The following is a 26,284-nucleotide window of genomic DNA, read 5'->3' on the forward strand; positions in this document are numbered from 1 at the left end:
AACCTGGAGGAAAAAACTACTTAGGAATTATTTAAAGTCTCAATCTCGAAGACTTCTGTGTTTGTTTTCCCCTGGAACCTAGAATGCTTTGGGGTGGCAGATTAAAAATCAAGCAGTGTTCATTGCAGGTGATTCTAATGATTATTAAATTAGCATCAGAGAACAGTATGGTAATTTGCAGTTCATAGTCCACCTGTACCTTGAAATTAGAAACTGGAAGGACATTATTATTAGTGGGAGGAGAGATTTCATTAATTTGTTCAAATATTTATTGACTGGCACCTGAGCTCGTTGGTGGCAATTGAGCTATGTGCCAAACCAAAGTCCCTTTCTTGTGGGAGGGGAGAGAAGGGTGAGTCAATATATCCATATGTAGATAGATACGTGTGCACGTGCAGGTGCGCGCACACACACACACAATTTTAAAAGTACCAGACAGGTAGAAAAAGTAGGATAAAGCTTTGCAAAGGGCTGACTATGTAAGTAGTGGAGGTTATTTTACAGAGATTGGTCAGGACAGGTCTCTGGTAAGATGATATCTGAAGGAAGTGGGAGAAGTCATGCAGCTTTGGGGGCTAAGAGTGTACAGGGCAGAGGGAACATCAAGGGCTAACCTCTAGCCATTTCACACAGTCACAGATATGGGCTACTATAATTTGGATCTAAAAGTCCCCCAAAACCCATGTTTTAGAGATAAGTTCTCCATCCCAAGGCACCATTGGGAGGTAGTGGAACCATAAAGTGTGGGGCCCAGTGGGAAGGTTAGGTCTCTGGGAACAGGCCCTCAAAGGGGGTTGTGGGACTCCACCCTTCCTTTCTCCTTTCTCACCGGGAAGGCGGTGGGTGGGCGACTGTGAGGCGAATGGGCACCTAGCACCTGGAGCCCCTCCCACATGATGTATTGTGGAGCACAGGCCCAAAGCAATGGTGCAAATCGGTGGAGGACTGAAATATCCAACACTCTCAAAATACACTTTCCTTTATTCAAGTTGATGTATCTCAGGCATTTGTTACAGTAATGTTAAGCTGGGTGTGCCTGCTGTGCAGCGAGCTATACCCTGAAGGAACAAATTTTGCAAAGAGAAAGGGTTTATTCACCAGGTGATCGAACGTGAAAAAACTGAAAAGACGGGAGCACCAGGTTTCATAAACACCTCCCTGAAAATAAAGTTTTGGGTATTTGTGGATGTGTAGCAGGGTGGTCTGCATTGAAAAGAAATGTGACTGGTGGTGGGGAATGTGTTCTGCGCAAGCGTAATAAGTTCGGCCCTCTTCCTTGGACATGTGAACAGAAGGCGGCACCTGGGCACCTCGAGGGCTCTGAGGATGGAGTTTTCAGTCCTCTGACTTCAAAAGCGACTCTGTGGACACCTGCTTGAGAGCTGAGTGGTTTCAAACGGCTTGAGCTACTTCCAAGTTCCTGAGAAACAATTCGGGCAATCATTACCTTCATGACCACCAATACATCAGAAGTGTTTTCTGTAGCCAAACTTAATGAGAGTACATTGCTGAGCCCACGTGACCACTAAAATTGTCAGTAAAACAAGTAAAAGCTAGCGAAGCTGAGGGGTTTATATCTCCCTCGGATACAGTAATGCCAAGGTGCCTGACTCATGTGGCATTCAGCCACCATTCTTCCCTGGGACCCACCGGAGCCAAGACCTTGAATGCCGGGCAGACAGTGGCAACGTCCAGCATGGGGACGCCTCCAGTACAGTGAGGACAGAGCCCTAGTTACAGACCACCACTCAGGCCTGTGACAGGCTTGAAAGGAAGGTCAGGGAGCTGCACTCACCCAAGCACGAGGTGGGCCAGGTACCAGTATTTTTTATGTGGTTCAATGAAGCGGCCAGGAGGAAGGCTAAGGGAAAGTGGCACAGCTGGGAGGGGATCCCGCCGTGGGCATCTGTCCAGAGCTTTCCACCTTGGTGCCCTTTCACCTCATGAGATGGTGATTTTACAGTCAGGGTGGGCATCTGGGAGGGACAGGAGAGGGGTTTCAGTAAGACCTGCTTCACAGCCCACTTTGATGACAGAAATCACCCGACCTGAGTGGAGGGCAGTGGGGCACAAGTGTGGTCCCAGCTAAGCAGGAGGCTGAAGCAAGAAGATGGCTTGAGCTCAGATAGGGAGAGCCAGACAGCAAAACAGTGAGGCCCTATGTTAAAAAGAGAAAAAAAAAAAAAAAAAAAAAAAAAAATCACCCCAACCTATCTGACCTGTGAAAAGCTTCGAGGTGAATGTCGAAAAAGCATTCGGAGTGGTGGTCTTGCAGCGGTGGGATTCTGGATGGCCTGTACACCTCTTTGCTCTCTTTCTGTGAATTTTGGCAGGTTACTTTAGCAACAGAAAACTGAAGTGAAGCACTGTTCCCAAGCAGACTAACAAACTGCTCTCTGGAACCTAAACTGGCAACCTGTCCCTGGCTCCTTGCACCTCTTTCTTGTACTAACCCAAACCTGTCATTAAGAGCATCTAAGTCCTCTCTCCTTTCATGGGTCCCCCACTTGTGCCTTGTGCCATGCAGGGGGTATTGTGTAAGACTTGAACTGCTAACCTTTTCATCGTGGTGCTCCATTTCCTTAAAGAAAGGGCTTCAGTGGTAGGATTAGCCCTACTCTACCTCTAGCTCTGGGCAAGTTCCTTTCACTGCCTGTGTGTCACTTTGTCGGTGGTCAAACAGGATGTTAGTGACACCTGCATCCCAGGGACAGTGAGGGACCCAGCAACTTAGGCCCCTGGGACTCAGAGAAAGGCACAGAGAGGTGTGACACTAGGGAATGGCATGGCAGATCTGCAGGGCCCTCCTGTCCTGTCTGTCCCCTCAGGACAGTGACCCTTTGTGCAGGGGCCTTCCTGGGTCTCCTTGCCTAAGGGCTTTCCCTGCACCCCCACCCCCAGCAGACCAGAAGTGTCCCCACAGTTGGCTCTCTACAAAGATGGACAGGAGTTGGTGAGTGTGCACCTAGCCTCCTCAGTCCTCACGACTTTTGGCTCTCGTAAAGTCCTGATGCGTGATAACTCACAAAGCAAACGTGCAGCCACATGAAGTACTCTAAGGTGGCACTGCATCACCATTGGTGGGACTTGTGAGGCACATTCCCTTCAGTGTCCCCCTTGCCCACAGGGTGACTTGTTCCATGACCTGGTTGGTGTCTGGGACCTGGTTGCCCCATGGTTACCTGCTCCTATACTGACCTGCCCTTTCTGACCTCTTCCCACTCCCTCACCATGGTCCTGGGATCATCTCCCAAAGAAGTCACTTGTACCCAATGCTTGTCACAGCTAACGGTTTCTGGTGAAGCTGAAATTCAGGCAGTTGCTGAGGACAGCCTTTTTCAAAGCAAGGTGTTGAGATGAGGTCTGAGTGTGGGGACGAAGCTGCTGTGCAAGTGTCCACGTGGAGGGAGCCATGGAGTTGCTGACCCTCAGCAGTGTTGAGTGTGTGCACAAGAGAAAGAAGCCTGCTGTGCTGGGACAGTGAGTGGGGAGGGGCGGATAGTGAGGGAGAGACAGCGGGAGCCAGGTCCTCGGGGCTCCCCGTCCTGTGGGGTGTTTGTGTCGGCTGGCATGAGAGGTCTCTCTTCCTCTTTCCTTGTCACCACCCCACTGCCTCCTGACACATCACACTCCCTCATGGGAGGTTCAGTTGTGAAACCCACTTCATGTGGCCGTTGCAGCCCTAGGACAGGTGTCTACGAAGATCAAGCAGTGAAAAGACCAAATCCTGTCCTCTTGAGCTCCAGGAAACGCCAGGTGGGAATCGCCTGGGTCCAGCTCTGACGTCTGTCGGTGCTGGCTGGTCACGGAAGCACAGCTCCTGTTGCCCAAGCTCCTGGCCTGAAGCTCCGCTGAGGGAGCGGCATGGGGAGGCTGGTGCAGCTGCAGAGTGGGCCCTGGGAGCTGAGCGCCTCCTGCCAGGCCCCTCAGCAGCACCTGCAGCCAGTCCACAGTCCACGGCCAGTCCACAGGTCTCTCCAGCCACCAGGGGACAGGGAGTCAGTGTTGAAAATGAGCCTGTCTAAGGCAGGGCGGGCTGTGACTCCACCCATGAATAATATTTGTCTTTGCTACTGTATGTGAAATGGGCCTTCTATGGACTATTTGTTGTGTATACTTACGGGAAAATTAAAGAGTTTTGCTGGATTAAAAATACTTAAGTCAAATTCATAGAAACAGTTTCTGAAAAATGTGGGGAAAAAAAAAAGCAAAATGGTTCCTAGGTGCTGGGGAGGGGATGGAGAGCTATTTAATAGATTCAAAGTTTCAGATTTACAGCATGAAAAAGTCTCAGAGATTGGTTGTACAATAGCTTGAATACATTTAATATTACTAAGCTGTACTCTTTATTTTTTAATTTTTAATTTTTAAAATATTTTTAGTTGTCAATGAACACAGTACCTCTTATTTTATTTATTTATTTATTTTTTATGTGGTGCTGAGGATGGAACCCAGTGCCTCACACATGCTAGCAAGCGCTCTACAACTGAGCCACACCCCAGCCCCTGAGCTATAGTTTTAAAGTATAGCAATGGCAAAGTAGCAGGATATAAAATTAACGCTAAAATCAGTTGCATTCCCGTGTGCCAGTGATGAAGCAGCTGAACGAGAAAGTAGGAAAACTGTCCCACTCACAGTAGCCTCAACAAATAAAATACTTGGGAATCGATCTAACAGAAGAGGTGAAAGACCTCTATAATGAAAGCTACAGAACACTGAAAAAGGAATTAAAGAAGAACTTAGAAGATGGAAAGACTTCCCATGTTCTTGGATAGGCAGAATTAATATTGTCAAAATGACTATACTACCAAAAGTGCTATGCAGATTTAATGCAATTCCTATTAAAATTCCAATGTCATTCCTCATAGAAAGAGAAAAAGAAGTCATGAAATTTATTTGGAAAAAGAAGCAGCCCAGAATAGCCAAAGCAATCCTCAGTGAGAAAAGTGAAGCAACAGCCATCACAATACCAGATCTTAAATTATGCTACAGAGCTATTGGAACAAAAATGGCATGGTATTGGCCCAAAAATAGGCATGAAGACCAATGGTACAGAATAGAGGACACCGAGATAAACCCATATAAATACAGGTATCTCATACTAGACAAAGGCACCATAAACATACATTGGAGAAAAGATAGCCTCTTTAACAAATGGTGCTGGGAAACCTAGAAATCCATATGTAGCAGAATGAAATTGAACCCCAGTCTCTCACTCTGCACAGAAGTCATCTCAAAGTGGATCAAGGATCTAGGCATTAGACCAGAGACCCTGTGCCTACTAGAAGAAAATGTAGGCCCAATTCTTCATCATGTTGGCTTAAGAACCGACTTCCTTAATAAGATTCTTGAAGTACAAGAAGTAAAATCAAGAATCAATAAATAGGATGGTATCAAACTAAAAAACTTCTTTATGGCGAAGGAAACAATCATGAATATGAAGAAAAAGCCTACAGAATGGGAGAAAATCTTTGCCACCTGCACCTCAGATAGAGCATTAATCTCCAGCATGTATAAAGAACTCAAAAAACATAATACCAATCACCCCAATCAATAAATAGGCAAAGGAACTGAATGGACACCTCAAAGAAGAAGAAGTACAAATGGTCAACAATATATGAAAAATATTCAACATCTCTAGCAATTAGAGAAATGCAAATTAAAACTATACTGAGATTTCATCTCATTCTAGCCAGAATGGCAATTTTCAAGAATCCAAGTAACAATAAATGTTGGCAAAGATGTGGGGGAAAAGGTATACTCATACATTGCTGGTGGGACTGCAGATTGGTGCAACCACTCTAGAAAGCAGTATGGAGATTCTTTAGAAAACTTTTAATGGAAATACCATTTGATCCATTTATTCCACTCTTTGATATAAACCCAAAGGACTTATTATCAGCATACTACAGTGTTGTGGCCATTCAATGTTTATAGCACCTTAATTCCCAATAGCTAAGCCTGGGAACCAACCTAGGTGCCCTTCAAGAGATGAATGGGTAAAGAAAATGCAGTATATAAAAAAATGGAATATTATTCATCCATAAAGAAGAATGATATTATGACATTTGCTGGTAAATGGATGTAACTGGAGACCATCATGCTAAGTGAAATAAGTCATTCCCAAAAAACTAAAGGCCAAATGTTCTCTCTGATATGTTGGTGCTTACACAATGGGGAGGGGTAGAAGTTCATTAAATTAGTTAAAGGGGAGTGAAGGGAAGGGATTGGGTTGGGAATAGGAAAGACAGCAGCATGAACTGGACATAATTTCCTATGTTTATATATGAATACACGACCAGTGAAACCACATCATGTAGTAGAATGGGCTCCTAATTAGAATAGACCAGTGAAACTCTACATGATGTCCTTTCATATTTGAAATGAAAATAAAAATGTGGATTTTTGACATTTATAGAAAAAGGAGAGATTATGAGCTACAGAATTGTTGTAGGGATTGACAGCTACTTTAATTAGGCTCCTAATTAGAATAAGTTATATTCCTCATATGAATAATATGTCAAAATACACTCTGTTGCCATCTATAGCTAAAAAAACAAAAAAGTGAAAAAGTGTAGCAATGGTATAATTTGTTTTGTGTATTGTACCACAAATTTATAAAAAAGAAGAAAGAAAGAAAGAAAGAAAGAAAGAAAGAAAGAAAGAAAGAAAGAAAGAAAGAAAGAAAGAAAGAAAGAAAAATAGACACCCCCCAAAAAATACTCAGACAAAAATTTGGCCATCAAGCATTAACTGCAACCTAACCTGAGCTGCTGGACCTTTCAAATGACAGCTACTATGCCCTCTGGCAATGGGAACCAGCACAACCAAAGCCCACGCAGGGGACAAAGAGTGTGTGTCCTTCTCCCGTGATCGCCAAGTCATGGCAGTCTGGGAGGTAGGCTAGCAGAAAAACTCAGAGTACCTAGCTGCTCCAGTCACACAGGCCATGCAGATCCCGTCTTTCACCCCCATGGCTGCTCTGACATCCTCCCTCTGCACTCACAGACCAGGGCTCTTCCTGTGCCCTGGGACTGGGTTTGACTGCTGAGGCTTGTTAAGCAGCAGCTAGTCATCTTCCTGGTCATGAGGAGTCCTCTGGTTTGGGATCTCACAATGTTCAGATGGCCACCTTTCTTGCTTGTTGGCAAACTGGGCCTCACTGGGTTGACCTCTTCTCCTAGCAGAGCAGTTGCATGATTGAAACTGGGCTTTGCAGACTTGTGGAGTTTGGACAATCCATGTGCCTGTGCTAGATCTGAAAACTGGTTAAGGGTGAGCTCCAGGCCACAAGCTCCTGACCTGACTTCTGACTCAGCACCTTCTGAGCAGTTGATTGTGGAAAGAGCTTGAGGAGTTGACAGACTGCACACCCCATGACCCACTCCCACCCTTGCTGTGATTCATGGCTGGCCTGCTCCCCTGTTCCTGGGAGTGGTGGAAGTGATATGATCTCTACAAAACCCACATGTTAGAGTCATTAGGAAGAATGCTCTGGATGCGAGGGAAATGTTCGCTGTCAAATCCTCTGCAAAGTCATGGAGTATGAATTTAGGCCCTGTATTTGAATTATAGCTATTTGATAGACAAGTTTTTTATTCTGTCCTATTAGTTTCTTTGGCTGCACCCTGAGGATAATCCCCACGGGAGTCAAATATTCCATAAAGCCTTTCTCCTTAATGCTGGGTGCTGACCTCTTGAGCTCTTTCCCTGTGCTGCTATCCAGTTCCAGATACAGACAAGGGCATAGGTTTAGGGGACCTTAAGAGCCTTCCTGGCCACTGGTGCTCAGTGATTACCTGGCAGGCCAGAGCTACATTGAGGGGTCTATGCCTTTACAAGCAGATGTGACAGTACATGAAGAAGTCCCCAGACCACCACCTGCTGACTTGTGTCATGCCCTATGTTGATTGTTTCATATCACATCTTATGAAAAGGTAAAAGGTCAACCCATCAGGAGTGAAGGAAGCTTTGGGCAAGTTATAGCATGCCAATGTGGAAGACACCACAGGAAGTAGAGCTATGGATGATAAAAGATGAGGGTGACATTGATCTTTTTGGTTCTGAGGAGGAGGAGGAAAGTAAAAGAAGCAAAGAGACCAAGGGAAGAATGTCCTGCATAGTATGATTCAAAGAAGGACAGAAAACCTGCACTTGCTGCCAAGTCTTCCATCATACTAGATGTGAAACCTTGGAATGATAAGACAGAGATGGCAAAATTAGAGCAGTATATCAGAACCATTCACACAGATCACTTGGTCTGGGGCTCTTCTAAACTGGTTCTGTAGGATATGGTGAAGATAGTAAAGCTGGAACAGACATGCTGATGGAACAGACCACAGCTTTGAGACTATGTGTTGCCCATGGAGGTGGCTGCCTTTAATGAGACCTACAATCCATCCAGGATCATTGCACTTAAATGAAACTTGACTTCTCAGTCTTCTGAACTGTAAGGGAATAAAGTACTGTTTGTTAAAAAAATATAAAAATAAAAAAAATAAAACTTGAAAAGATAAATAAGACTAGCACAGTGCCTGGCACAGGGCAGCAACCCCATCAGGTTCATTAGTCCCCACTTAGGTTCTCTGAGGATAAGCTGGCACATTTGTGTACATAGTCCTTTAGTCCTAAAATAGTTTGACTTCTCAATTGTATAATTCCATGAGGTAGGTTAAAGTTCTCTCTACACCCTTGCCTATGTTATTAATTTACTCAGCAAACTTTTTTGAGCCGAGGTAACCTTCAGGGCAGCCAAGTCCAGATGGGCCTGGAGCAATGTCACTGTTTCTCCTCCATGCAGCCGTGAGTTGAGCTGGTTGCAGGGCACAGCTCGCGGCATCTCCTAGACAACAGGAGACAACAGGAGTGAAGGGGCCCAGCCCTCACCACAGAATATTCTCCCAATTGTAGCATCTCTGACTGACACTTTAGACTCCTCCATTCCCGTGTCACATGATTGCCCAACCCCTCACTGCATACATGAACAGAAGTGCTTTGAGGACACAAATTGTTGGTGGCAACGACTTAGAATAAGGTGGTTCAGTTCAGGTTCTGCTTATGCCACCGCTGTGAGATCAAGGTGGTCAACTTAAGACAAGTGACCTAACACCTCGGAGTCTGTTTTTTTCTTCCTATAAATGGTTTTATGATTATGTAATTTAACTCATGCATTTTAAAAGGAGAGAAAAGTGCTAAATTGGATTAAATTGGATAGTTATTTTCTTAATACATGGTTTTAGTTGTTCCTGAATCTGTGAAAAAGGAGAAAACATAGGGGACCAAGGAATATGGATGTATTAATATGGTCAACTGGGGGAGCCCCTCCAGAGGATTGAGGGGATGGTGACCTGAGTGGGGCTGATGAGCTGAGATCCAACTCACTTAACAAAGGACTAAGGGGTCTGAAATTTTCTTTTAACCCTCTTCTCTGCCGCCCCCAGACTCCTAGTGGAAACAAAGGGCTACAAACTGCTTTAAGCAGTCAAAAGCTCCCCTGATGGCCCTGGGGCTGGGCTGGGGCTGAGCAAGGACAGAAGCAGCTGCTCTGAGGGAAGGCGCACCCCTGCACACAGAAAGTGTCACACAGCAGGGACATGAAAACTGAGGGACAATCTTCACATGGGTGGAGTTTGTCATTCAGTCTTGGTTTTTGATGACCCGACTTGTTTTTATATATGTATTTTTGAGACGGTCACAGGAAATGAAGAATTGCTATTACAAATTGAAGGGCGATGGAATTAAATTAGAATCTGAAGTTGTTCTTTTCACTCTAAAAGGGTCCTCAAAGTGCGTGTGGTAGGGGGTGGGATGAGATGCCAGGCTGATGTATGGTCACGTCTCCGTGAGGAAATCCCATCGTGATCAGGGGCTTCTCTGGGGCCTCTGACCCCTTGGGTTGAGGAGAGTCCTTGGGTAGTGAAAGTGTAAGGAAGACTCCTCAGGGTGCTGAACCCAGGGACCCCACTCTAGGAGGCAGAGGTGGGTGCAGCATGAAGAACCAGCCCTGGGAGGTGGGGATTTGGAGTTCGGTGTGTGGTCAGGGAGGCCTCTGAAAGGGCAGCGGGAGCAGGGCCTTCTCCTTGTTGGTGCTGAAGCAGACATGAGCTTACAAACAGGAAAGGTGACTTGAATGTGCTTCTTCCGAAGAAGACAGAAGGGAACCCACTCCCGAGCATACGGAGTGCCCAGCCTGGAGGGGAAACGGGTTTCTCAGTGTGTGTTTATGGCCAGGAGGGAGATTACCGTTTCCGTTGGGACGGGAACGGGACACCCTGTTAGGCCAAAAGAATTCTCAGCTGCTCACGTGAGGCTCACACCACTACCTGGACAAATGAAGGGTCATTCTGGACCTTACGAAATCCCCCCCAAAGCTCAGTTAGGGCCTTTGAGAATAAGCTCGCAGGGGAGGGGATTACTGAGGCCCTGCTTGGATTAGAAAGTGCTGATCCACAGGACTTAGCATCTACTGTTGACAGTCGCATTCCCCCCCCCGTCTTTCACAAAGCATCCATTCAGTCCTCTTCCCCAGGGACCACAAGGACAGCGATGTGTGCCTAGTAACCCCTGATATATGGACGACTTATGTTTTCTTGGGTTCCACCTTCTTCCCAGAAGGTGCTGTTAATTCCAGCAGCCCCACCCAGCCACAGTTCCAGAGGACCAATTCACACGTGTGTGAGAGCCACTGCCTTCAGAACTGCAAGGTGCCCACTGGGTGCTGCCTGGAACCTCCCCTCGGTGGAGTCCAGTTACTGGCTTCCTGAGTCACGTGCCAATTCAGATGAAACTTGGCAAAAGCAAAGCTGTCCTTTCTTGGATGACGCTCCTCATTCTTGTTCCTCTATTAGTAGCTTTCCAAGCAAGAAGTACCTCCCTGATCTGACCTGCATATCCTCATACTGGCCAATCCTATCCCTCTTCCCCAGTCAGGAACCCTTGGAGCTGTTCTAATTTTCCATTGCTAATGCTCCCCACCCACTGCAGACACTGTAGCCACTGTGGGGCTCTCAGCTAATCAGCCTAGACCTCCCCTCCAGATGGTTCACTGCCCCCTCTTCCCTCTGCAGGCTTCACCCATGCTGTTCCTGCCTCAGAACCAAGTACGGAAAGGATCTAAGGCTAGAGTAACACAGGGAATTCTGAGGGTAGTTTTCTCAGGGCCTTCCCAGTCTTAGGTCATCAGACTGTTCTGCCTTCATTCCGAATGACTGAAGCTCCAGGAAGATTTGCCTAACCAGAAGCAGCACATTTCCTTGTAAATTGAAAGTCCTTCCAAGTTAGCAGGGCAGTAGCATAGAAGAGTGTAGGCTTTCACAGATGTGGCCTCAGGCTAGTCACCTGAACATGGACATTCAGTTCCTTCTCATGGAAAGTGTGGAGGTAATAGCTAGCTTGTCAGGTTGACGGGTCAGAATGCTAATCTGTATGTACTAACTTGCAGAGTACTGAGTCCAGACATGCACCCTCCACCCTGTCCCAGCCATGTCAACCCTCCCTTTTTTGTAAAGTCCCTTATTACTGAATTCTGCTGAACGGGCTATGCATTGCTCAGCTTTCAGTGTTCTACTTTGTATCCTCACTCTCCAGTGCAACATTTGGTAAGGATTCTATAAAATGAAAGAATGAGTGCAATTTTGCTATGGATTTAAGCATGAATGTTTCATATTAGGATTTTAGATTTGTAAACATTGGAAAAAACACAGATTATCTGTCCAGAACATGGAAGTGATCAAAGGCAGTAGAGTGAGCACCTATTTGGTAACAGAACATCCATTTTTGATAATTTTTTGCTGTTCCAGGGCACCCTTACCAAGCCTTGGGGAGCTTGGCCAAAAGTTGATTCTGGAGTCACGGTGTGATTTTCAGATTCTGTTTGTGCGATGTACTTAGTGTGACCATGGACCAGTCAGTTACTTAATCTCCCTAAGTCTTGGTTTTCTCTTCTACAAAATGAAATATTAATACATTATAGAAGTGTTGATATTTCAATAAGATAATGCATATAAACACTTTCATAGGTGAAAAGTAAGAAGTCTCAAGAAATGTCTATTGTTTTCAATATATTGTACTTACCTGAAGGTTTGTAAGACCTTCTGTTCTGGATGTTTTAAGTTTAAGCTTCTGAAGTTCTATGACTCTCTACTGGTCTTACTCCTTTATCAAGTAACTACTACAGCACTGATCACGTGAGCTTTAGGAACAGAACAGTGTTGATTTATACAACAGTGTCATTGGAGTCGAGATAAGAGGGAAGTAATCATTGGTCCTCAGGGTCCAAAAGACTGGTAAGGGCTATGGGGTGGAGGTGAACCAGGGAAGGCCTTGAGGCTTGAGACAAGATTATCAGACCAGAAATGGGGAACAAAGTTGAGAGAAGAAGAGATGAGTAGTGTGAAGCCACTGCATGATTTCTCAAGCCTTATTCCTTGAAGGTTCTAGGGCCCAGCCTTCCTACTGCCCCAGTTGATGGATTTCTTAAAGAATGAACTGAGTTGGCATGGGAGCCAGACTACTTAGACCTCCTAGGAACTCTGAAACTTCCATCTAGCAAGAAGTGTTAATTTAAGGGGAAATGAAAATATGGGGAGGGATACTAACGTACTCTATGTATCTGTTAGGTAGAATTCAGAGAGATTTCAGCACTTCTGTGGCAGCTGCAGCCATAGGTTAGAGTTCTATAGGTGAGGGGAGAAGAGTGGTAGAGAATAGAATACAGTCTGTTTAACTGTACTGTGAAATCCATGGGTCTGTTTCACAGATACTTTTTTGGTGACAGAGTAAATCTGAATTGCAAAGTTGGTTCTATTATCTTTCTATACTTTAGATCAGAGGTTCTTTAAGCAACAGATTCAATGTTACTAGGAATTTCCCTGGGCTAAGGAGTCAGAAAGGAAAGCAAAGCACTGTGGGTTGAAATTGGTCCTGTAAAGCAGGTTTGCCAGTCCCCAGAGGATTGTACTCTCCATACTCAGCTGCCTGGGAGTTGCCTGCCACTATGAAACAGCCATATATTTCAACAATAGTTTCCCATATTGCACCACATTCCCCCAAGTGACCCATCTGAGGGAATCAGGACTGCCTGTCTAATAGCCCATGATACTGGGCTCCTTGCACTAAATACCTGCCATCAGCCCACAACCAGTTTCCCCTGGAATGAAGATCGTGGAAGTCTATCAGTTAAGCTGTTTAATATGTTCAAGAGAGTGTCAGTGCATCTGAAAGGAAGTTGGATGCTGGCCACGATTAAGTTCAGTAAGTACTTTATTCATGAGTTAGGATGTACAGAATTCAAGCAGAACTAATGTAGGTCTCATGTATAAGAGTGAAAATTTAAATAAGTAGCTCCTCTTATTGTTTAAGACATTTCCATCTCAATCATTTATACTATATTAACTTTGGTCCTTCTTAAATTATTATTATTTTTTGGAGTGAAATTTTAAAGAAAGTTTCCCCTAATACCCAAGTAACCATGTTATAAAGACAGTGAAATACAAAAATGCAACAAATACTAATATACTGTGATTAACAGCTCAGTTCATTAGCTGTTTTAATAAAGTAAAGCTTTATAGTGAAAATAACACACTAGAAATACTCTTTATGATATGCTTACAAAATGACAGAAATGGGTGAAGACTCTCCAGGTACAATAATACAATGAGTGAGTAAAGCTGAGCATGAAGGAGTAAGGCTGACTGTTTAACGCCTGATTAGCTGCTGCTGCTTTTTTTCCTGTTGTCTTGTGATGGAGGGGCTGAACCCAGGGCCTCAGGCATGCTGCAGGCAAGGGCTCCACCACTGACATATATCCTCAGCCCCAGATTACTTTCGTAACAGCAGGAAGATCCTAGTTTGAAATTGTGTCATGACAGTTTCTAAGCATCACTGATCTTCAGTTTCATAATATGAAAATTCCACTTTATCAGCTATTATAAAGCTTCAGAGAGGAATTCCTTTGGGCACGGTGATATTTACTCCAGTACCTCCTTCCCTTTTGGATGCCTCTTCATTCTTGAGTAGGGACTTATTGAGTCATCCATCACAAAATCATACAGAACTCTCACCCAGGAGTTGTAGTGGGGGAGGTTGTCGTAGTACTCAGCTGCTATTTTCCTCACCTAGAAGGGAAAAAAAGGCAGCGAGATGAATGGTGTTACTGGGGCCTATGGAGAATGACTGGTGAATGTCGGACCCAAACGGAAAAGGACAAAATGCCAAATCCCCCAAGGGGAAGTAACTTTGATCCTAGCCCTTCCAAACTTCCAAAAATTCCTTCCTAAATAAGAATGATCTACAGTCGACACACAGGTATAAATAAACCTTGATTATAATCCATAGTGAATTTATGTCAAAGCCAGTAGTGATCAGTTTAACAGCTAGGACAGAAAGATACCATCTTTCCAACAGTGTAAAATGACTGCCATTTTAGACCCTGAATAAACACTACAGTTGAGAGACTCTTGAAGTCTGAAATCATACTGGAAGATTATGATCATAATTAAAACAAGTTGATAATGTGTAAATATTTCAAAGACATGAAGTGGAAAATCAATAAATTCCTGAATATTAGGATTAGAAGAAAACCAGAGAATTAGCTAATGTGTCCAGTTCAATTTAAATGCTAAAATAAGAAATCCTTTCATGTCTTTGTATGTACTCTAGAAAGTTGTGAGAAAATGGAAAAACACACAAAGCACACCAAAAATAAGCAAAAAGTAAACTTAAAAGAATGAAAATATTAAATAAAAAAATCTCAATATAAAACAACTTTTCAAAATTAATTACAGTGATAGCTGCACAACTCTGAATATACTAAAAATCACTGAAATGTATACTTTAAGTAGGGGAATTATGAGTTATTTTAATATAGATGTTAAAAAATACCCACCCCATTATTGCATACATTTTAACCATGCAATAGTTATATATAATGTAAATACTATAAGTTATGCAGCAAATAACAAGACAGTTATTGAGGAAAGAAAATACTCCTCAATACACAGCACAGGAAGAATAGGAAAGGCAAGACTAGTAAACTCTAGGGATGTTTGTTAGTTTAAGTAAATAAGAAGGTATCAAGGAAAGGAGAGGGAAGTAAATAGTCACAGGTGTACTTTGGGCCTTAAGTGATGACTGAATTAAGTTTTGAATTCTGGAACTATTCTAGAAAAGTGAAAGTACTGGTTTACATTAAAACAAAACAAAACAAAACCCCTTCAAGTTCAAAGGGTGACTGGCTTTCTCTTTAGACCACATTACTTCTAAAAAATTATAACAATAACTTTCCTCGTCACAGAAAAAGGCAAACAAAGGCTGCACACTCTGTTTGGTCTACCATATAGTCACCAGGACACCAGGTAGAGCTGGAGCTAGCACTGCATCGCAGCACAGGCTCACAACCGTCTTCCAACAGTTGTGTGCTATTTTTTTCCCCAAATATTTTATTTTGAAAATATAAAACTTATTTAGAAATCAATAAATTATAAAAGGAACACTAATGTGTCCTCACCTATTTTTACCAGATTAACCCTATGACCTGCTTTCTATGTATACTATGTATACTGAATTGTATATAACAAACCCACAAAGTTTGTTCTCTTTTTTGAATCTTTTGAAAGGCAGAAATATTATGTGACAACTTAACCCTAATATATCATCCCTGGATATTTCAACATGTATCTACAATGGACATTCCCCTACAAACCACACTATCATTACAGTAAAAGTACAATATACTAAAGGTCTGTGGTCAAAAGAAAGACAGAATTCCTGCCTGGGATAGATTACAGTATTGGAAACCGCTATCCATTAATTTTGCAGACCAATTATGCAGGATATCTGTTTATCATAAACTAAACAATCTTAGGTGGTTTAATAATAATCATGGTTGCAAAGGACTTAGTTTTCTATTTCTGAATTACTTTACCAGATAACATATTTTTATATATCCTTCAACATTTTTGAACCCTAAGTTTAACCATTAAAAGTTTAAGGGTGGTTATCCTTTATAGAATTAACCTGGCAGACACAGGATTTATATCCTTCCCTTTTATCCCACTCCTTTGATGAGCAGCTTAGGTTGACAAAATGAGCAAGCCAAAACAAATTTTATTATTTAACCATCAGAATATGTATCAAACCCTTTACTTACCAGTGGGAGGTTTTTTCCAGGAACATTGGGGAAGTCATGATGTTCATTGTGGTAACCCACATTGAAGGTGAGTAAATTCAGAGGCCCATAATACGAGTAAGTTTCATGCCCCTTTAAGAACATGTAATGTTCAGCTATGAAGTGTCCAGAAATCGGGTGCAAACCCAGACCAAGCAGGGATGCTGCCAACATGTAGACTAAAGATTTAATTCCCAAAAAGTAGTAAACTATGATGTCAAAAGTGATCTGGGCCACAGTATTGATAATTTCCAGGTAAGAAATTGGTTTGGGGTTGATGAGCAGAGGTCGAAAAGCATAAAAGAGAGGTTGAAGAATAACCCATATAAACTTTCTGAAAGTGGTACAGAAGAACCAGCCCTCAAAGTCAGTAGGAATATCCACATCGATGCCGTCAGCTCCAAGATAGCGATGATGATCCATGTGATACCTCTTAAAGGAAATCGAATATGGAACCCCAATAGGAAGATTGGCAAACATTCCAAACCAGCGATTCCACAGGGCCTTGTGGTGGCCAAAGGCAAAATTGTGGGAAATCTCATGAATAGCCAGAGTCATTGAGTGGTTAATGCAGCTGCCGAAGACGTAGGCCCAAAATATGACCCATTTCCAGTCCAAGTCTTTTACTAAGTAAAATGCAACCAACTGGGTGATAACCATCATAATTATAATCCATATCAAGTTGGAATCAGGTTTCATCAAGGATTTTATCTCTGGATATTTTGCTGTAAGGAAAACAAAAAACAAAAATAAATCAGGAATGGAGAAAAATACGTCGTTACTCAGCAACTATAATTAACACATTAACTTTCATCTTCAATCATAATATTAGACTTTCATTTCCAGTCATTATATTCCCACTTTTAGGACTTTACCAAATATTTATCTACTAAAGGGAAGGGGTGTATTCGTTAAGTTTATAAAGTTTATGACACAACTTAATATTCATGCAAGAAAAATTAGCCCCAAAATACAGAAGTGCCACATTCTTTTGTATTAAAATGTTTTATCTATGTTTAGATAGATCTTCAGCACCTTTACCTTATAAAATGATTAAATCAACACATTTGACAAAGGCTAGAACACAATATACATTCTGTAGGCATTTTAAAACCATAAAACTTATTTTCACAGTTCTCTCAGACAAATCACCCCAAGTGATTCTGTAGTGAATTTTCACAAAATGGTAACAGTATATAAAAGTCAGTAGTACAAGGAAGTCAATATAATGGAGAGAAAGAATAATCTTTTTCAACAAATGATGCTGGAACAACTGGTTATCAACATGCAAGAGAATGAAGTTGGACCCTTCCTCAGGCCATAAACAATTATCTAAAAATGGATCAGAGATCTAACTATAAGAAAACTATCAAACTCAGAATAAATTGAAGTAAATCTTTTCAACCTTCATGGTTTCTTACATACCAAAACGAAAGCACAAGTGACAAAAGAAAAAAATAGATACATTGGTACATCAAAATCTCTTCTGTTGCAAATGATACCATCAAAAAAGTGATAAGTCACAAAATGGGAGATCATGTTTGCAAATCATCTATCTCATAAGTGAACTGTATTCAGAATATATAATAAAAACTTGGCTGGAGGCATAGCTCAGTGGTAGAGTGGGTGCCTGCCATGGCAAGGCACTGGGTTTGATCCCCAGCATGGGAACAAAACAAAACAAAAAAACATACAAATGGCTAATAAGCACATGAAAGATGTTTAACATAATTAGTCAGTAAGAAAAACAAACTGAAACCACAGATTCAACTTCACACCCACTAGGATGGTTATAATAATAAAAAAAAAGAGGCAATAATGAGGATGTGGAGTAACTAATTTTTTTTTAATTTTTCTTTTTTTTTTAGTTGTAGATGGATACAATACCTTTGGTTTTATTTATTTATTTTTATGTGGTGCTGAGGATCGAACCCAGTGCTAACACATGTTAGGCAAGCACTGTACCACTGAGCCACAACCAGTCTGTAACTGAACTTTCATATACTGCTGGTGGGAACGTAGAATGGTGTCAACTGGAGAAACTTTTGGCAGTTCTTCGAAATGATTAACAACCCAGCAATTCTACGCCTAAATACCTACCCAAAGGAAATGAAAATATATCCATTCAATAACTTGCACATGAATGTTCACAGCATTATTTGAAATAGCTGAAAAAGAGAACAGACCAAATGCCTACCAACCTAAATAAAAAGTGGTAGATCCATAAAAAGACAATTATTTAGCTACAAAGATGAAGTACTGTCAATTCTATAACACGGATGAACCTTAAAAATATTAAAGGAAGTGAAAGAAGCCAGTCAGAGAAGATCAAGCATTGCATGATTTCATTTATATGAAATGTCCCAATGAAGTGAATCTGTCAAAACAGAGTATAAGTTGCCTTCGCCTGGTGGGGGTGGAAAAGATGGGGACTGCTAATGGGTTCAGGGCCTCTTTTGGGATAATGAAATGTTCTAAAATTAGATGATAGGGAGAATTTCATAACTGTGAATATACTAAAAAATTTTATACTTTAAATGGGTGAATTTTATGTGATTTATATTTCAATAAAGTTGTTAAAAATTGCTTCCCTGTAAAAGTACAATAGTAATGAAAGCATTACTTGTGACTTATTCTTATTTGACTCTCTGATAATGATACAGTCCTGAGCCCTCAGGACTTTCATTTGTTTTGGGGGTAATGGAGATTGAACCCAGGGCCTCTTGCAAGCTAGGCAAGAATTCTACCATTGAGGTACATCCCCAGTCCTGTAAATGTAAATTTAAACTATATAGAGGTGATTGTTAAATATGTCTATGTTCTAACATGCCTCTCCCCACTCCCCTGAAATTGTAGAATCTCTCTTTTCATTTAGACATAGTTTAATCACCAAATTCTTATCTTTCCTAAGATCATGCCATCTCCCACCCTTGAAGTGGATCACTGAGTAGTATTTACACCTGCTTGGAAATGAATTTTCATTGGGAAATACTGCAGTCCTTTCAACTTTTCAACTGAAATGGTTCAAATGATAGTCCATTTGTGGAAAAAAGGTTTTTGTTGAAATTTGCATCAATTAGCACCTTCTTTCTTCCTTGATTTTCTGCCTATTGAAGAGATAATTATATTCCGGAATTTTTTTTTTTTTTTAACAATTCCTGTGGGACATGTAGATAAAGCACAGAAATAAATGTAGCATGTGCATTCTCGTATCAAGTATGTGTAAGTGATTTGCAAAATATACATTTTAATTAAAAAAAGAAATCTAAAAACCCAAAGTCACTTAAAGAACTACCCTTAATAAACAACTGTATCTTTAGTAATAAGAGAAATGCAAATCAAAACTACACTAAGATTCCATCTCACCCCAATTAGAATGGCGATTATCAAGAATACAAGCAACAATAGGTGTTGGAGAGGTTGTGGGGAAAAAGGTACACTCATACATTGCTGGTGGGACTGCAAATTAGTGCAGCCACTCTGGAAAGCAGTGTGGAGATTCCTTAGAAAACTTGGAATGGAACCACCATTTGACCCAGCTATCCCACTCCTCAGCCTATACCCAAAGGACTTAAAATCAGCATACTACAGAGATACAGCCACATCAATGTTCACAGCGGCTCAATTCACAATAGCCAGACTATGGAACCAACCTAGATGCCCTTCAACTGATGAATGGATAAAGAAACAGTGGTATATATATACAATGGAATATTACTCAGCTATAAAGAATAATAAAATTATGGCATTTGCAGGCAAATGGATGAAATTGGAGAATATCATGTTAAGTGAGATAAGCCAATCCCAAAAATCCAAAAGAGGAATGATCTCACTGATAAGCGGATGATGACACTTAATGGGGGGTGGGAGGGGGACAAGAATGGAGGAAGGAGGGACTGTATAGAGGGAAAAGAGAGGTGGGAGGGGTTGGGGGGAAGGAAAAAAATAACCGAATGAATCAAACATCATTACTCTATGTAAATATATGAATATGCAAATGGTATGCTGTTACTCCATGTACAAACTGAAACAACATGTATCCCATTTGTTTACAATAAAAATAAATTTAAAAAAAAATAAAAAAATAAACAACTGTAAAAAAGTTCAGCTCCCAGGGACTCAATTTTAAAAATCTATTGTAAGGGCTGCGACTGTAACTCAGTGATAGTGCACTTTCCTAGCTGAACATGTTTACCAGGAAGGGAAAGGGGAAAAAAAAAAAACATTTCAGTGCAATTTACCAACACTTATTTGTGAAAACCCCAAATTTCTAACTTCAGATACTCGTGCAAAAATCAGCATCTTGATTTTTCTTTTCACTGGGCAAATGAATGTCGAAAAGAAAACCTAGGGAAATAGTTGTGTATGTGAGAGAGTTCCTTATAGTCAAGTCTCCAACTATTAGTTTCAGAAGTAGCAAAAATTAAAAACATATTTTTTGGAGGCAATCTAAACGGATTAGAATCCTCCTTTTTGCATTAACTCAATTCATTTTTACCTCATTATTTAATGCAGACCTAGCCAAATTTCTAGGAGAGAGGATTAAGCTGGGTAATGTTTGTAAAGCATTTAACCAGTGACTAACATATCATTAAGAGTAGTCTGCTAGGGATGGAAAAAAATGTTACACAGAGGGCCCAAATACTCCAGTTAGGCAAGGCCTAAGTTAGTTTGGCCTAAAAGGCCTAAATTAGCAATCAATCGGGAAACCTACAGGCTATGGGGCATATCTTGTCTATTTGGCAAGTCTTCCATATTTCAGTCTTTTCTTCCACCAAACCGGGATGGAGTAAAAATGCCTTATGAATTCTACCCTTCTTGCGCCCCGGGCTTGTAGGAGAAGCACGCGGGGAGCCGTCCGATCTAAGAAGACGCTAGGTCTCAAGGTCAGGTACAGGTCCCTCGCCCCCACTGCCCTCCGCACTGGACCACGTGAGCGTGGCTCAAGTGGCCCCGGGATGCCGCAGGACCACGCCCTGCACCGCACACGCCAGCAGCCCGGCTTCTCCAGGGAGCCGGCGGCAGCAACGGCGCCCACCGAGCACAGGATCTTCCGGCTGGAGGGGTGGCCAGGGGTGGTTCCGCCGACCCGTGGCCCCAACCGGTCGGCTGGGCCCGGCTTGCGAGTCTGCGCTCGGGGACGCGCCCGCGCCTCTTCTCGGAAGGGCACGAGCAGCGCGCGAGGTCGCGCGGGACCCCCTGCCTCCCCGCGCGCCTGGGCCCGAAGCCTGGCCCGGCGCCTCACACCGGCCTCTGCAGCGCGAGCGGAAGAGCAGAGAGCCGGAGCTGCGGCGGGACGCGCGCGAAGCGGGCTGGTAACGGGCCTCGGGCACCCTGGGCCGCGCAGGGCCCGCGCCGAGGGCCATGCACGCACATAACGGGGCGCCGCCGGTCCTCACCCAGGATCTCCTGGCGCCGGTCAGCGTGGGGCTGGTCGGTGTAGACCCACTCGAAGTCTTCCCGAGACACGCGGCTCCCCATGGCGGCGGCTCGCGGGCCGGCTCTCGGCGCTCGCTCCGGGCCGGGTTCTTCCGAGGCGACTGCAGTGGCGGCGGCTCCTAGGTTTGTGTCTGGGGCGGCGGGCGCGGCGTCCGAGACGCGACCAGGGGCGGAGCCCGGGACCCCGCCCCGCCCAGGCCCGCCCCGCCCCCAGCCTGGTGGGGAGAGGCTGCCTCCGGGCGCCGCGTCCGAGTTCCCCGCGCGGGGCCGGGATTCCACCGCTTTTTACCGCCCGCGCCTGAGGTTCTGGGACTCGCGGAGCCCTTGGAATCCCTGCAGGTGCCGGCGCTGCGCCCAGGAAAAGGTGAAAAAGGAAGAAAAAGGCTCCAGTTAGATGAGGCTGCTGCTTTAGTGCCTCCGGGGGTGGTGCGGGGGTGGAGAGCGAGGAAATACCCCGAGGCGCTGCAGCCCCATCGCGTCAGGAGGCTCTTGGGCGTTAATAGCTGGCTGCTGGGACAAGTTTTGTTTAATGTTTAATAGCAAATTGTCCATTGAGCCTTTTTTTTTTTTTTTTCCCTTTGGCTGCGTTCTGGAAATGATGCATTGAAAGATATGAGTGTGTGGCAACTAGAAATTAATCAAGTAAAAAAAAGCACAAATTTTGAGGGGGGAAAAGGGTATGGAATTTGTCATTCTGATGTTATTTCTGTTACAACGTGATTGCTCAACCTTGCACCTGTGTGTCACAGAAGTCATCAACCACAACCTCTCCCTGAAAGAGGGAACATTTTGTTTCAAAATTAGTTACCACTTCTCCATCAGAAAAGAAATTTTAGGGACAGGAGTGTAGCTCAGTGGTAGAACATAAGATCAGCATGGCAAAAGGCCCTCTGTTCAAGCCCCAGCACTTTTTTTTAAAAAAAAGCAAGAAAGGGAAAAAAAGAAAGAATCTTGTACTAAGATTACAAAGATAACCAGACATGCTGTACCTCCTAATAAAAGAACACACCGTAAACACACACATACAGCGTACAAACACCAAAGCACACTCCCACCCCACCCATACACATACCACAGCATATACAATCCAAATCTGATCAAGTCCCTAGGTTGGACTACTAATGTATAGAAACTAGAAAGAACAGATGAACATGTTGAACCACACCACAGGAATTCAATTGGCAAGATCTAACTGGGAAACCTTATAGCACAACTCCTGGATTTTTAAATAAATAAAGGAAGGGAAACCTATAGATTAACTGTGGCTTAAAAGATGAATGAACTCATTCCAGTGTGTTGACCTGATTTAGATTCTGACTCAAGTAGTTTAAAAAGTTTGATGTGAGATCATTAATTTTTGATTGGAGAGGTGAATTAAGAAATTATCATTAACATTTAAGAATGATAATAGTATTATGGTTATCGTTTCTTAAAAGAGCTTTTATCATTTACAGATTCCTATCAGAAAAAAAAAAAAAAACTACAACTAAACTATAGTACATGTAATTATCATATAATGTTACACTATGATACCACTAAAATAATTGTGGAATTTCTTTATGTATTTATATGAATTGATCTGCAAAATGTACTGTTAAATTGCAAAACAGCAGGTATGAAGGGAGGGGTGTGTATTTATAATACATACGTGTGTTTCCTTGGATATGTATAAAATATGTTTATGTAAGCAAGAAATAGTTACATTGTGGTAAAATAAGTAGGGGAGGGGGTCTGGAAGGAATTTTTTTCCCTCTTAGTCCTTTCATATTTGAAATGAAAATAAAAATGTGGATTTTTTGACATTTATAGAAAAAGGAGAGATTTTGAGCTACAGAATTGTTGTAGGGATTGACAGCTACTTTAATTACATCTAGGCATGCTAAATCAGTTTGCATTTTTAAAATTTCTTAAAATGTAAGCATAGCCAAAAAGATAATTAAGAGAAGTACAAATACAATGCTTTGGAGTTTAAAAATTGTTAATACATTATCTAGCTCTTTCATCTTTCTCTTACTTTTGCCAAGTAATTTTTAGTGAGGCAATCATACCAGTTCTTCTGGAAAGACACTGTCCAGTCTACTGTTAAAAGCTGTGGTAAATCTGAATAGTTCCAGTTGATATTAGGAAATTTGAGATGAGAGCAACCATACTTTTGAAACTGACACATTTTTCCACACAATTGTTTCCTTTTCCATTTGCTTAATCTTTAAATCAGCAAATCATTTTTATGACCATTTCAATAATGATTTAATTGAGATCTAATAATGATGTTGAAAGGTAGTAGCTGTGGGAAGCTTTGTCAGTTTAAATTCATAGAAGAGAAATTAGCTGGGCATGGTGGCGCTTGCCTGTAATCCCAGTAGCTTGGGAGGTTGAGGCAGGAGGATTGTGAGTTCAAAGTCAGCCTCAACAACGGTGAGGTGCTAAGCAACTCAGGTGAGACCCTGTCTCTAAATAAAATACAAAATAGGGCTGGGGATGTAGCTAACTGGTTGAGGGCCCTTGAGTTCAATCCCTAGTACCAAAAAAAAAAAAAAAAAAAAAAAAAAAAAAAAGAGGAGAAATTAAAAATACTTTATTCATTTCAAACAAACCTTAAGCACAATATTATATCTGTTTCTGGACATCAAGTAACAAACCCAGTCCACAATTAATTGCCAACTTATATCTTTTCTTATATATTTTTAAAATATATTATTGGATTATAAAAGCACATTTGAATTTACAATTAAAACATTCACAGATTTGTTTTTAACTAAAGTGGACCTAGTGTAGTAGGAGAAACACTCCATCTTGCCTGTATGTCCTCTGCTCAACTGGCCTCACTCTGTGTAGCTGGGCCTACCCAATCTTGGGGACATCATGTGCTCCCACCTACTGCTGGCATCTTTAGTCCCATGTGGTCTCCAGCCAGAGTTTGGACCTGTCTCCCCTAGGTCCCTATTCCTTCCAGTACACAGACCTCTCAGGACTTGGGGCCTCCCTTCTTTGGAGCAATGCTCACTCTCAGCTGATTTCCTTTTCTGTGAGGGGTTCTACATGGTTCTGTGGGATTGTCCTCAGGCCTGTCAGTTATACATTTCCCTTATTGATTACTAATGTAATCAATAATGTAAGTGCTTAAGCACACTGCAAACATGGCTGCCCTTTGAGATTTTAGGCTTTCTGGTTATACCAAGAAAGCCAGGCAGGCATTCATACCTTCTGCTTGCCTGTGTCTCAACTTAGCAGGAATGCAGTATTGGTAGAAGCACAGATGGCATGAGGAAACTGTATGGAGGTCTCAAAAGAAGCAGAAAAAAGGTTTGATAAAATTTAACATCTATTGGCAATAACTGTGTAGAAAATCCAATAGAATTGAATTCTTGGAATAAAATGAAAGAATTTTACAAGGTTATTAGGTGGAAAATTAATGTACAAACAAAATTTTGTACTTTAATACACCAGCAACAACCAGTTCAAAGATTTAAAGAGAAGGCACTTATGGTAACATAAAAATGTACCTAGAAACAAATTTAACAAGATTTATGAGAACTTCAAGATCAAATATGTGTGTGTGTGTGTGTGTGTGTGTGTGTGTGTGTGTGTGTATGTATGTAGAGATGGAAGAATGGAAGGATCAAGAACCCCTAAGACAAATCCAGAACAAAACAAGGTAAGGTGGTTTACTTTGCCAAATACTAAGATTTGTATACAGCTTTAATTTATAGTAAAGAAAGTGTCTTAATCTGTTCAGGCTCTTCTAGCACATTGCTATAGACTGGGGGTGGCTGATAGACAATAGAAATTTATTCTTACAGTTCTGGAGGCCAGCAAGTCCATGATGAAGACACCGACAATTTCTGTGTCTGGTAAGGCTCTTCCTGGCATCTTCCCTCTGTGTCCTCCTGAAGTGGAAGGTGGAAGACAGCTCTCTGGAGTCTGTTTCATAAGGGCACTAATCCCATGCATGGGGGTTCCACCCTTATGATGTAATCACTTCCCAAGCACCCCGCCTCCTAATACCATATTAGGAGTTAGGTTTCAACACATGAATGGTGGTGGCAGCACCAACTCGTAGTCTGTAGCAGATAGCATAATATTAATTCTGGAACAAAGCACATCGTAGTAGGACAGAATAGGATCCAGAAATAAATCCTGTCAGCATGTATAACTAGAAGATCAGTGAAGAAAGGGAAGAATTTTCATATGAAATTGAACCCAACTCATGTTAGTTCAAGTTATTTTATTACTTAAATGTATAAGATGAAACTAAGAAACTTTGGAATTTAGGAGAATATGTTCTTTAGGGAAGTTCAGAGGAGGATTTCTTAAGATGCAGAGAGCACAAACCATCAAGAAAGAGCATTTGAAAAATAAATTATGTAATCGAATAACTTCAACAAAATGCAAAGTAAAAAGACAAATCACAAACAGAGAAGATATTCCCAGTACACAAAATCAGTAAAGGGTTAGTACTTAAAGTATATGAAGAACTTTATAATAAGAAGAAAAGGGAACTGGAAGTATTTGTAGCTCAGTGGTAAAGCACTTGCCCAGCATGTGTGAGATCCTGGGTTCCATCCCTACCACTCATAAAATAAAAAAAAAAAAACAAAAACAGGAAGAACAGAAAACTAAGCAGAAGAAATAAAGAAGGATTTAACAGAAAAGGAGGTACTGGTGTCTTGGTCAAGGTCT

The 26,284-nt window shown here is 42.1% G+C and overlaps 1 protein-coding gene and 1 pseudogene across 2 annotated transcripts; one reads left to right on the forward strand and one right to left on the reverse strand.

Annotated features, from left to right (window-relative positions):
• Positions 1 to 6,811: 6,811 nt before the first annotated feature.
• On the forward strand, positions 6,812 to 8,423 carry LOC306641962 (elongation factor 1-beta-like; annotated as a pseudogene). The gene is made up of 2 exons: positions 6,812 to 6,854; positions 7,727 to 8,423. The product of its transcript is annotated as an elongation factor 1-beta-like (transcript).
• A 4,819-nt stretch (positions 8,424 to 13,242) lies between these two features.
• DEGS1 (delta 4-desaturase, sphingolipid 1) lies at positions 13,243 to 22,143 on the reverse strand. Its single transcript, XM_079105991.1, has 3 exons — positions 21,565 to 22,143; positions 16,148 to 16,890; positions 13,243 to 14,114 (listed from the first exon to the last, which is right to left on the reverse strand). Exons 1-3 carry the CDS (start codon positions 21,644 to 21,646, stop codon positions 13,968 to 13,970), a joined length of 972 nt encoding a protein of 323 aa, XP_078962117.1. The 5' UTR covers positions 21,647 to 22,143; the 3' UTR covers positions 13,243 to 13,967.
• Between the last annotated feature and the right edge of the window lie 4,141 nt (positions 22,144 to 26,284).

The sequence above is a fragment of the Sciurus vulgaris genome (genome assembly GCF_902686455.1).
Source record: "Sciurus vulgaris genome assembly, chromosome: 12".
NCBI classification, from domain to species: Eukaryota; Metazoa; Chordata; class Mammalia; order Rodentia; family Sciuridae; genus Sciurus; species Sciurus vulgaris.

Excerpts from the sequence above, each read along its gene's own strand:
- DEGS1 (XM_079105991.1), bottom strand. The coding sequence starts at position 21,646 with ATGGGGAGCCGCGTGTCTCGGGAAGACTTCGAGTGGGTCTACACCGAC. Across the intron at positions 16,891-21,564 it reads CCGGCGCCAGGAGATCCTGG|CAAAATATCCAGAGATAAAA; the intron begins GTGAGGACCGGC and ends TTTTCCTTACAG. Across the intron at positions 14,115-16,147 it reads CTGGAAAAAACCTCCCACTG|GTGAGGAAAATAGCAGCTGA; the intron begins GTAAGTAAAGGG and ends TTTCCCTTCTAG.